The sequence below is a fragment of the Ceratotherium simum genome, chromosome 23, assembly GCF_057802395.1.
Source record: "Ceratotherium simum simum isolate JZ-2026a chromosome 23, ASM5780239v1, whole genome shotgun sequence".
In the NCBI taxonomy this organism is placed as follows: Eukaryota; Metazoa; Chordata; class Mammalia; order Perissodactyla; family Rhinocerotidae; genus Ceratotherium; species Ceratotherium simum.
In genome coordinates, this window is record NC_141922.1 from 39,226,561 (window position 1) to 39,240,070 (window position 13,510).

General features: G+C 35.9%; 1 protein-coding gene across 8 annotated transcripts in view; it reads right to left on the reverse strand.

Annotated features, from left to right (window-relative positions):
• The window catches only part of VPS13B (vacuolar protein sorting 13 homolog B), a 741,189-nt gene that overhangs the window by 274,453 nt on the left and 453,226 nt on the right, over positions 1-13,510 (reverse strand). For all 8 annotated transcript variants that reach the window (XM_087447588.1, XM_087447586.1, XM_087447584.1 and 5 more), the window contains one exon: positions 8,512-8,715. In XM_087447588.1, the coding sequence (XP_087303714.1) occupies positions 8,512-8,715 (204 nt within the window). The remainder of the gene's footprint in view (positions 1-8,511; positions 8,716-13,510) is intronic.

Consider the following 13,510-nt stretch of genomic DNA (forward strand, 5'->3'; position numbering starts at 1 on the left):
GGCATGACTTTGTGGGAAATATTAAAGCAGTGTAAGAACTATACTTCAAAAATCGCATATTATGGAGGACCGGAAGTAGGAAAAATGGTACTAAGGTTTCCAAAATATTCCACCAAAAAGACAGAATAAAAAGTACTAGATGGTCTGTTTGTGAACAGAACATTTCTTATGCAACATGAAGACTTTCTTGGTATGGTATTACAGCTGAGCTTCAGACAGAAGATACTTGACCAGAAGATACTTAAGACTTGTTGTGGTAATCAACTGAGATAATCCCTTTCACTGGATATTCCTAAATATGAAAAAGAGTAACATTCACAAACACTTATCATAGTCTGCTATTTGGAAAATTATTTGTTATAATTTGATTAACTATACCTATTTATTTTTATTTATTCCTCTTATTTTCAGATAGAGAGCCATAAGGATAATTTGAATTCTATAGTAACTGTAAAAGTCAAATATTTAGTCAAGAGTTTAAATCTGGTTCTCCCCACCCCCACCCCCAAGAGGAACAGTATCCAGTGACTTTCCAATGCAATTAAAATGAATTCCAAACTCCCTTTGACCAATAAGACCAGTCATAATTTAGTCCTTCTCTACCCAAAACTTCATCAATTATTTCTCTTCTCCCAGACAGGCATGATCCTTAAATGTGCTAAACTTATTCCCACTCAAGGGTCTTTGCTCTGCCCAGAACCCTCCTGGCAGAAACACTCCAGGAGTCTTTTGCATGGTTAGCTCATTCTTGTCATTCAGGTATTAGAACAGGCCTTCCCTGAGCTCTAATTTAAGACAATCTCCCAGTTACTCATATCACATTATACTGTCATATTATTTTCCTAAATTTATCACTCTCTGAAATTTTGAGAACGTGGACTAAGTGTCCACTATCGTGGCAGGCCCTCTGCTAGGTGCTGGGAATACGATGGCAAAGATGGATGCATGGAGCTCAGTTTAGGAGAAAAAATAACTAAACAAAATAATCATAAGGTGGGACAAGTATAACGATAAGGAAAGTACAGAGAGCTATGGAAACATTCAGTAGAGAACCTAATCTGTTATCTCAAGGTTCTAAACTTACACAAGGAATTAATTTATAAAGACATATAAAGCATTTATGAACAATGCTACAAGAACTACAACTTGAAATGAGGATGATTTTTAAGGTAAATTTAAATAAAATGCTAGTACAAATTTAGATTGGCAAAATTAAATAACGTTAAAATATTCTCATGCTATTAAAAAAAACTCAAAAAATAAGCCCCCCCCAAAACAAAATAAACCAAAACTATGGTTAATGGTATATTTGTGATGGAGATCACAAAGCTACATTTATTACAGCCTCTAAAAGAAAGTCTTACGAACATGTCTATATTGAAACATCAACTTAATTCAGTTGAACTGAGATGTTCAATGGATAATAGGTTTGGTTCTAGTTTCCAGTTGTTTATATCTACAGTCTGGAAATCCTGTATCTAATTCTACTTAATAGCTCTTTTTCCAAGGAAAAACTTCAAATACACTTCATGGAGGAAGCAGAAACCAGGGGAATTGCTGGAAGTTTCTCAGAGAAAAGGACATTCAGAAATTGTGTGTTGAGAATATATACAGGAATCCACCAAGGGAGAGATGGTCAGGAAATTTATTTTATTTCATTTTTAAAGCTTTAATAACATGTATTGATGTACCAGGCAAAGTGTTCACAGAATTATATAGGATAATGTATAAAAGTTATGTGTGGTATAAATACTTTTAAGTAAATTTTGATATAATCTTGTTTGGCTCCTTCTCTTAAAAACAGAATGTTGAAGTAGGGAAACCTGGCTATTTAGGGCTTTGGTTAGTTGGGTTTGGATCAATCAGGGCATTATTATCTATATTTATATGTATAACAATTATTATGTTAGGAGCTATAAGAAGACAGCAAAGTAACTGAAGATACAACAGATTTTAAAATTTTATGATATACTAGTATAACGATTATATTCAATTTAAATATTTTCTGAGTACCTACAGTCTGTCAGTAACTATGTTAGGATACAAAGAAGAATAACACTTGGCAAAACAGATCTTTGTCCTTTTATCTCTATGCCACCTTTTCAGATTGCCAAGGACACCCTCAGCCAACAGGTAAGGAAGAAAATATTTGCTGGCTGCTGGGAAGGAAAAACCGACTGCTCTTTCCTGCTGCATCAGGATCGCTTTTCCCTTCACACCCAGTTCCCAGGTACTTTTAAGCAGGATGAGAAATCACATTCTCTCATGTAAAGCCACAACAAAGTTGAAGGGAATTATTATAAAATCATACAATTCAAGTAGGTTTAAGTCACTCCAGGCATTAATCTATGAGCTATGGGAATTAGATTAACTTCTATTCTATAATTTTGCTTAGATTCCCTTGACATCCTTACAAATCAGTAAGACAAAAGGGCTGGTTTTCAGGTTGAAGAGTAAAAACAAAGAAAACGCTTTCTTTTCACGTTCCTGTCTATGATTTCAGGTGCAATTCTAGAAAAACCTCATGTTTCATTAATCACAAATCAAAATATGCAAAGACTCCTGTGAACATTTGAGTAACACCTCACTTCAAAAATAAAAATATAAGCGATCAAAAGACAGATGGAATAGTCACAATCTCTCAGAATTAAGGCCAATGATATACGCTTCAGGGACTTCAGTATCAACACAAAGTCATACTTCCACATAGTCAACGTTACCAATTCTGTGAAGCACAGGATTGACTGATTTTAGGAATGTGTCAAATTCAAATTCAGCTTGCTAAGCAAACATATAGCAATAACAATTTAAAAAAATCCTATGTGTGGGAAAAAAAGGCCTGCAGGGTAGGATATATAATTTAGTACATGTTGTATCAAAATATTTAAACAAATAAATATGCTGTAACTATTTCTCTAACAATAAAGTTTGAAAGATAAATTACCCAGAAATCAAACATAGATAGTAATAGGGACAAATAAAAGTACTGTGATAAAAACTAAATTATTTATTTTTCAAGTGTAGTTTTCAAGTCTATTCAAGTTATATCTTTAAATATTACAAACAAGAAAATTATATTAACTTGGAGAATTAAGGCATACTGGCATTTTCAGGAAATTACAAGATAAAACTTTCCACCACCTCCTCCTGCACACACACCCAAAGCACTAATCACTGTGTAAAACAGCAATAGTGATTTGAATGTGTAACTTGCATACAGCAGACAACAGTACAGGTTATTTTAGTTCTCAGCACTTCATTTCCTCAGATTATAAAACAAACCCAGATGTGGTAAATACGGTTGCTAAGAAAAAAAGAAAAAAAACGCTATTAATTAACAATGAACTTCAGCATAAGTGTAAAGGGTCAGAGGATTGAGTAGAAAAGAAAAGTAGTAGACTAAGAGGAAGCAAACCAGCCTTCTATTCTTACGTCTATTTTCAAGAGACATTGGACAAGCCAAAAAACCTCCTCAAACTTAGTTTCCTGCAGTGGTTTTGTTCTATAACAACTTACTAAGAATGGTTCAGAGTTTAGAGAGAAATTTGCATGAGATTTGGAAGGTGGAAGGGAAATAGTGGCCAATATTCTCTGCGAGTCATGCTGTTTAAATGCAGTGAAATTCTGATGCAGAGAGGCTGGAAGATTCCAGCTTGTCCTCACTCTTCCCAGCTCTGTGACCAGCTCTTTTTCTTGATGGTTGGTCATGCTCACCAACAGCACCTGCAGGCTCACCCCCAGACACAGAGGCAGTAGCCTCCCATGGACTTCTCCACCAGCCTCCTGTGGTCCCTCCAGCTGGATGTGCCTGGCTTCCCAGATTCCCTAGGGACCTACAGACTTTTTTACCCAGGTCACATGGTCAAGAGAGTTTGGTAGTGACATCTCCCTAATCCACAGTCTCCCTCTTTTAGATCCTTACTTCCCAGCTTCTTCCATAATTGGATAAGGTCTTATTCCTAAAATAAATCCCTTATGCTATACTACTTACAGTGGTTCTGCTGCCCTGATTGAACCCTGATGGATTTCCTCAGCTGAAAAATTAAGGGTTTGGAAGAAGACCTACAAGTTTTAAAATTTGATGATTATTTATGCTTATCTTCCTTGCTTCTCCCTCCCCAACATATACATAGAAACACATTATGATTAAAGACAAAATCTGAGTAACGTACTCAGGAAAAATGAATGAAAACCATTATAAAGGTTCCCATTTAATACTGGTCAGGGGAGGGAGTGAATTACTCTTCACTGTGTATCTTTTGAATTTTACCTGTAATACCTACTGAAAAACAGAAATATATTAAGGTTCTGTTTATATTTCTGTCAAGATTAATCAATAGAACTAAGCTACATAAGATCTAAAATTTCTTGTCTTCATTTGAATCAATCTCTCTCAGAAACACACATTCAGTCACATGATATGTTAGCTCTACTTAATCATCTAATCATTCAATCTTGCATTAGTTCACTCAAATCTTTATTAAGTACCTATATTTCGTGACAAATATGATATTATGTACTGGGTATTCAAAAGTGAATAAAATATGCCACTTTTTATACTCCTAGCCTTTGGATTTACTGCTTTCTTAGTTCAAAATGCTCCCTCCCTCTCCTGCCACTCATACTCTGTGGAAACAAATTCAGAAGCCATGTTCTCTGGGAAACCTTCCCTGAAAACCCAGCCACAGAGTTATTCATTCATTTCTTTCTTTAAATTCTCTATTTTGTACCTATGTTGATTTTAGATTAATTTATTGTTCTGTTTATGTGTTTATGTGTCTGTCACATCTATTAGCCTGAGATATCCTATGTCCATAGAATATGTTTATCTGATTTTGATGTGGCTCTTCTGTAATCCTAAACATCCTGCATTTATTTCTATCATGGCACTTGCCACAGTGCACTCTTATAGTTAATTAATTAGTCCGTCTCTTTGATTGGATACTGAGCTCTGTAAGGGATAGGCACATATTAGAAACGATTTCATTTTGTTTCTCTACTGTAAAAGACATTCCATGGACATATTGAATGTTCAAAAGTCTGTTAATTTTCAACAAAGGTGCCAAGACCATTCAATGGGGAAAGAACAATCTCTTTAACAAATGGTGCTGGAACAACTGGATATCCACATGCAAAAGAATGAAATTGGACTTTTACCTCATACCATATACAAAAACAAATAAAAAAGCACACACAAAAAACCTCAAAATGGATCAACAACCTAAGAGATATAAGAGCTAAACCCATAAAACTCTTAGAACAAAACATAGGCATAAATCTTCATGACTTTGGATTTGGCAATGGATTCTTAGATACGGTACCAAAAGTAAAGGAAATAAAAGAAAAAATAGGTCAATTAGACTTCATCAAAATTAAAAACTTGTGCATCGAAGATCATTATCAACAAAATAAAAAGGTCCTTTATACATCATATCTGATAAGGGTACAGTATCCAGAATAAATAAAGAACTCCTACAAATCACCAACAAAAAAACAACTCATCATTAATCATTATGGAAATGCAAATCAAAATGATACCCAGTAGGATGGCTATAGTCAAAAAAATGGAAAATAAGTATTGGTGACAATGTGGAGAAAGTGGAACCCTGGAACATCGTTGGTGGGAATAACAAACGGTTCAGCTGCTGGGGAAAACAGTTTGGCAGCTCCTCAAAAAGTTAAACATTAAATTACCATATGATCCTGTAATTCTACTTTTAGGTATATATCCCAAATACCTGAACACAGGTACTCAAACAGGTACTCATACACAAATGTCCACAGGAACCAAAAGGTGGAAACAGCTCAGATGTCCGACAGACAAATGGATAAACAAACTGTGGTATGTACATACAGTGGAATATTATCCAGCAATAAAAAAGAATGAAGTACTGATACATGTTATGATGTAGATAAACCTCCATAACATTATGTTAAGTGAATGAGCCAGACACAAAAGGTCATATATTGTATGATTCCATTTATATGAGATATCCAAAATAGATAAATCCATGGAGACAGACAGCCGACTGGCGGTTGCCAGGGGCCATGGGAGGTGGGGTAAGGGACATGGAGAAACTGCTTAATAAGTAAGGGGTTTTACTTTGGAGTGAATAAAATGTTTTGGAACTAGATAGAGGTGGTGGTTATACAATATTATGAATGTACAAAATGCCACTAAATTATTCACTTTAAATGGCTAATTTTATGTTATGTGAATTTCAACTCAATCAATTATTAAAACACACACATAATTTATTAAATGAATTAAGGAATGAATAGGAGAGATATAGCTGAGTTAAGGCTAGATGGTCACAAAGTTTCTTGGGAAAATAAGGCTCATCTTCTTTGTTGATGATGGAATTTGTAGTTTTTAAGAAATGATGATGTATAAGTTTTGTAAGCTGGTACTTCCTAAATCTGAAAACTGAGTGAAGTGGAGGAATGAGGGGACTTGATCTTGGCTGGTATCATGTGATGTCTGGAGGTCAGGATTGGTGTAGTGGATGTGTGGTGTGCACCCAGACCCTCCCACTTCAGGACCAAAACACTCACTCCCCGCAGTTGCCGGGAGTATTGCCTGCTGATGGCTCAATAATTGCATCCTGCTCCTGAAATGTACCTTGGCCAGGTGTGGGAGATTTTTCACCCAAATTTATACTCCTTCGCAGGAGCACATTCAATCACTTGTCAATGAAGGGCTATAATAATACATTTTATATCATGAAAGTGCTTTGTGCTAGGGATAAAGGGATGGACAGGATGGTGATGATCTCTGTCCTCAGGACCCAGACAGAGTATACAGATAAGTATAATTAAATATGCTAAGTGATATGATGAGAGCAAACAGAAGGGAAACCTAACCTGCTCGGTGGTCGTTCAGGGAAGACTCCCTGGAAAACGTGATGTCTACTCTGAGACTTGATGAACGATGAGAGTTAGGCAAATGAAAATGGTCAGTTAAAAGAGTTCCAGGTAAAGAGAAGATCATATACAAAGGCCTACTAGCAAGTGACCCATCATATTTTCAGGAAGCTGAAAGAAGCTCATTATGAATAGAGCCCAAGTTAGAAAAGAACGTGGGTACTTGAAGAAGAACCTTATAAGGAGTACAGATTACTACTTAGCATTTGGTTTTAGGCAAATTATTTATCTTGTCTAGACCTTAGCATGTATAATTAGGGAAAACAGTTCTTACCCCACAGCATTATTGTGAAAATTAAGTTAAATAAGTTAGGTAAAGTGATAAGCACTAAGCTATTATTAATGTTGTTGCTCTTATTAATGCCAAGATATGGATAAATATAGCCAGCCCTGGCGGTCTAGTGATTAAGATTCAGGGATTTCACTGCTGTGGCCTGAGTTTGTTTCCCGGTCAGGAGACCACACCAGCCATCTGTCGGTTGTTATACTGTGGCAGCTGTGTGTTGCTGTGATGCTGAAAGCTGTGCCACCAGGATTTCAAATTCCGGCAGCGTCACCCATGGCGGACAGGTTTCAGTGGAGCTTCCAGACTAAGGCAGACTGGGAAGAAGGACTTGGCCACCCACTGCTGTAAAAGCTAGCCATGAAAACCCTATGAATAGCACCGGATTCTGATACAGTGCCAGAAGGTGAGAGGATGGCGCTAAAAGACCGGGCAGGGTTCTACTCTGCAGTACACAGGGTCACTAGGAGTCAGAATTGACTCAATGGCACTAACAACAACAAATGGCTAAGTATAGTTTTGATGGTAAAAGGGCAGAACCCCAAAGCAATCAGCATTGCAAAAGGCCTACAACAAAGTCTACATACAATGTTTTAAAGAAATCCATCAACAAACCACCATAGTGTGTTATAAAGCAACAGATGCTACTGAATCTTATAAATTAAAAAAAGCAGATGAAAAATAATTCTTTCTTAAAATTATAAAGACCTCCAGTTTTACAATCTAACAGTATCTTTAATGCCTAGTACCTTCATTCTAGCAAACAACCCTACCTAACTCTCTGATGGACCGTCAAGTAGCCTGGGTAAGATGGCAGTGGCTCTCTACAAATCTTATAGTTCACATACAAGACTAATTCCTTTAAAAATATTCTCTGTGAACATAGCTGCTTTTAGTTAAAGTGAACTAAAAAAACATCCCAGAGCCTCTGTGACTTTTCTCCTCTTATTATTATAAGCAGAAAAGAGAGATTTAAAAAAAAAATCTAACCTTGAATACAATGGATTTCAAGGAAAAAATGTAACTGTATCCTTAACTAGAAGAGGAACTTTTCATCAAATAGCAAGCTTTTCAAAAAAAAATGCTGACACAATCTTAAATTTGTAATAATTAAGGTGTAACAGTGGTAGGACTAGCAGGTTTCCAAGCAAAATCATCAGCTACAATTACAAAATATATTTTATGTTTGTCATGAAATGCAGAAGCAATACCAAAACACTTAGGTTGCAAAAGATTATATCACCTCTTGTTCTTCTGGCAATGAAATTTTAGAAAGTGTAGAAAGTTTCTCAATCATTACCTACCTGCTGGCCATATTCCACTCAAGGGCTGGATTTTGAGAATTTCTTTCACTCTCTGTTAGCACTCCTCCTGTGCCACTTTCCTTCTCTGGTTTTAGTTGATCCCATTGTGCAGTACCAATATTGATGGACTGCAGGTCTATTTGGTATTGTCTGTCTTCAATTTCTGATCCAGGGTCTCGAAGAATTCCTAAGTTCAAGGCTCTCCTGTAAAGACAGTGAAAAACCATAAATAGATTAAAAATAAATATTCTATGTTTATTTTGTTCCCTAACATAGTATAATTATCATTTTTTCCTTTGGATTACTGAAGAATTCACTGAGTTAACCAAATCTATGAAAGTTACCATATATCCAAAACTTATCACTTAACAGTAATCTATACTATAATGATTTCTTACATTATTCTCAGCACTGGACTGTTTTTCTAAGTACTTTCACGTACATGGTTTCAATCCTTGAGATGCAGTGAGGTTCTATTATTACCTCCATTATTACTAAAGAGAAAATAATTCAGAGAGTTGAAAGATTTAGCCAAAGTTACAGAGCTAGTATGACAGACAAAACTGCAACTTAAATCCAGGTTTTCTGACTCAAAACCTAGTCTTTCCAATGCTAATCACCTACCTTCCTCAGCCCTTTGATGTCTTGTTAGGAAAGGTGATAGAGACTTGTTAAACTATTTCACTCCCCTACCCCTTGCCTTTGGTTCTTTATATAACCCAACTGTCATACAGACTAAATTTTTGAGAAGACTACATTGTTTACTGATGTAGAAACAGAGTGATGATTACTGGCTCATATAGAGTTGCAACATGGATTCTCCTGGACCCAATGCTAAGCAAATGAATAAAATTATCAGTAGCTTAAAGCTAAATTAGAGGAAGTAAATGCTTCAATTTTTAATGAATATTTTAGAAGAAAAACAGCAAGGTGGTATGGTATAGTAGGAAGAACAGCGTTCAGGGGTCCGGAGCCAGATAAACTTAAGTTTGTGTGAGTTTGAGAACTTTTTAGTTTTGTTGGTTCACAAATGCTTTAAAGTAGGTTATCAAAAGGAAAATAATATTTGGCTCCTATGCAAGTTTGAATCAACATAAAAATTAAAAGAACATAGAGGATAAAAATAGTTTTACTTTACATCAACTGAACACTAACGAAACTAACTAGTGGAGACCAGGGGGAGCTTTGGGTCCCAGTGCGAAAATTACAGAAAGAGGGTAAGAATCTGATTAAGACTATGCCTTGGCTAACTAAGTAGTTTACATAAGTCAGACCATATGCAGAGGGTGGTCAAATACTGATGGAAAGTGGAAGACTATTGAGACACACGATGGCAGGTGTCTGGGCCAATTGCTCAGGAAGGGAGATGGCATGCATTGGGTCAGGCAAGGTGAGGGCTGAGGCTAATGAATTCAAGTGAAGAGTGGAGTAGGGAGAGGACTGGAATTGAATGAGCAGGCAGCTCAGGCAGGGAAATATCAGAGGGAGTTAAAATAAGGTAACAGGCAAACAAACAGGCATTGGTCAAGAAGACATAGTAGGAGCCAGAGAAACAGAGACAGATGAATTCTCATTATTCCTAAGGTAAGAGCTAAAACTAGTTTTCTTTTTCTCTTTTCTAACTCAGAAAAATTACAATCTAGGAATGGGCATGCAAAGAAAGGTGGCCTAAAGTTTTACAAATGAACCCAAGAATTGCATTAGAAATAGGGCCCATAAAATGGGCCATCAACCCTTTCAATTTGCCCTAATGAAGGTAAAGAAAAAAGAAATGACTGAGGGTGCAGGTGGGAGGGAATAACATTTTGACTGTCTCTATTTTGGTAGAATGCTCTCATTTCGTTTGAATTATGGTATCATTCTGCTAATTCTTCAAGGCCCAGCTCAGACTTCACTTTCATTGAAGCCTTTTCTGACCACCCTTTTTCCCAACTCCCTCCTTCCCAAATCTGTGCTCTTAGGGTCTCTCTATACATATAAGTACAATAACTTGTCACTCTTTTCCAATATACCATAAATTTCTTGAAGTCAGGAACTAACTCTCGTATCAAGTAATCAGTAAATGCCGTTTCAATTCACTGATTTGAACTGACACAAATCTTTACAAATTCCAAGTGGAGAACCTACCTGTCCACAGCAATAAGAACACACAGTCTTTAAAAAGTAAACTTTTGATTCAGGTCCACATAAATTATGACGTACAGCAAATATCTTAGACACTTGGTGGCCTAGCCTATTTCCCTAGATTATTATTCCCCATATAAAAGTTACATTTACTTATTTTAAACTAGCCAATGCTTTCTACATTTTAAATAAATTCCCTAAACATATTTTTAAGGTGAAGTAAAATACTTTAAGAATGCTAACAGGAAAAAAAAGTATGTTTGGAAAGACAATTAGTGCTATATTAAAAGACAAACAAAACAATCTAGCCCAGCATTAACATCAGTCTTTCTATTTCCCTTGGCACAGGGAGAAACTGCATAATCACAAGATTACAACCACAAAAACATAGAGTTTCATCAGTTTTTCATTTAGGCTTGACATTCTCCATATTTTGTCTTGGCCTTAAGTTGAGCTATACTTTTCCTATTATCTATCTGTGGAAAACAGGACTTCCCACAGGTTCTTCCTCTCTATGAAAAAGGAGTTTGTACATTGAGCAATAGCCAGATACTTCTAAACATGTTAATTTTAAAATTTCAAACTTTCTAAAAATCAAAGTTGGAGATTTTATGTTTTATCCTTTTGTTTACTTTTCAAATTAAATTATATATTTGTCATTTTAATCTGATTTGAAAGATCTGAGAAATTTATAATAGTTGGGTGTATAAATTCAACTTAAACTGCAAAACCATTTAAATATGAGTTGTAGAAAATAGGATAAGATTGTAGCAAAAGGTTCATGTGAGCTTTGGTCTCAGACTTTCCAATGATTATGAGCTTGAGGAAATTATTTAACTTCTCTGTGTTTTAGTTATTTCAATATTAAGATTAGTACAGAGATAAATAAAATATATGACTGAAAATTAAACTATTCATAAAGAGGCCCTTTATAAATTGTATGACCATTCCTGAAGTACATTATCTGACATGGTTCTGAATAGAAAGCATATCTAATCACCAACTAATCATAGGTGCACAGGAACCAAGATAAAACAAAGTCCACTTTTCTAATTATGAAAACACTATAATGAGAACCATAAAGATAAATGTTCTTTAGTATGTCCAGAGTCTCGTTTCCAAAATACGGCATCTTGGAAACCTTGACTGAACCTTCTGACTCAAATAACTAAAATGCTTGGAAAAAACTTAAAATATCTTTTTAAACACATCTCAGAGCTGGCACCAGAGGACAGAAGCTGCAAAGTCCCCAGAAAAAAGTGAAACCAGGAAAACAAATAAATAAGCACCTGCCAAAGCCAGTTTTTGCTCTTAAGGGTTCTGCTGAATCCCGCAGACACTGATTTTCTGCTCCGCTAACTCCACAGGAGGCGATAAAGCTCAAGGCCCACCCAAGGTGATGAATCTACTAAATAGGAGACCCTGCGTATAAGCCTGGGGTCATGAATGGCTACATCAGCAGTGAAAGGGTGAAGTAAAAACAGCCCTCCTAGAGAGACTTTTGGTGATAGAACAGTTCTGTATCTTGATTGTGATGGTAGTTACATGAATCTACATATGTGGTAAAATTGCACAGAACTATACACACATAAACACAAATGAGTACACGTAAAACTGGTGAAATCTGAACATGCTGTGGATTGTACTGATGTCAATTTCCTGGTTCTGATATTGTACTATAGTTATGCAAGAAGTTATGCAAGACCTCAAACCATAAAACTCCTAGAAGAAAACATAGGTGGTAAGCTCCTTGATATTGGTCTTGGCAATGATTTTTTGGATTTGATGCCAAAAGCAAAGGCAACAAAAGCAAAAATAAACAAGTGGGACTAGATCGAACTAAAAAGCTTCTGTTCAGCAATGGAGACCATCAATAAAATGAAAAGGCAACCTGTGGAGTAGAAGAAAATATTTGCAGACCATATATCTGATAAGGGGTTATATCCAAAATATACAAGGAACTCATACAATTCAATACCAAAAAGCCAAACAACCCAATTAAAAGATAGGCCAAGGACCCGAACAGACATTTTTGTAAAGACATACAAATGGTCAACTGGTACATGAACAGGCGCTCAATATCACTAATCATCAGGAAAATGCAAATCAAAACCACAATGAATCACTACTTTATACCTGTTAGGATGTCTATTAGCAAAAAGACAAGAGATGATAAATGCTGGGAAGGATATAGAGAAAAGGGAACCCTTTACACAATTGGTGGAATGTAAAATGGTATAGTCATTACAGAAAACAGTGTGGAGGTTCCTCAAGAAATTAAAAACAGAACTACCATATGATCTAGCAATCCCACTTCTGGGTACATATCCAAAGGAAACAAAGCATTATCTTGAAGAGTTATCTATAGTCTGATGTTCATGGCAGCATTATTCACAATAGCCACGGTGTGGGAACAACCTAAGTGTCCATGGACAGGTGAATAAAGAAAATGTGGTGTGTATATATAAATACAATGGAATATTACTCAGCCTTAAAAAGGAAACCTCGTCATTTGTGACAACATGGATGAACCTGGAGGTCATTTCACTAAGTGAAATAAGCCAGAGAAAGACACATACTGCATAGTATCACTTATAGTGGAATCTAAAAAAAAAGTCTAACTCATAGAAACAGAAAATAGAAAAGTGGTTGCCAGGGGCTAAGGGGTGGGGAAAATAGGGAGATGCTGGCAAAAGGGTACACACTTTCAGTTACAAGATGAATAAGATCTGAGCATCTAATGGAAAACACGGTGACTAGAGTTGATAACACTGTATTGTTTAATTGAAATTTGCTGAGAGTGTAGAATTTAAATGTTCTCACCAGAAAAATAAAAAGGTAAATACCTGAGGTGATGGATGTGTTAATTAACTTC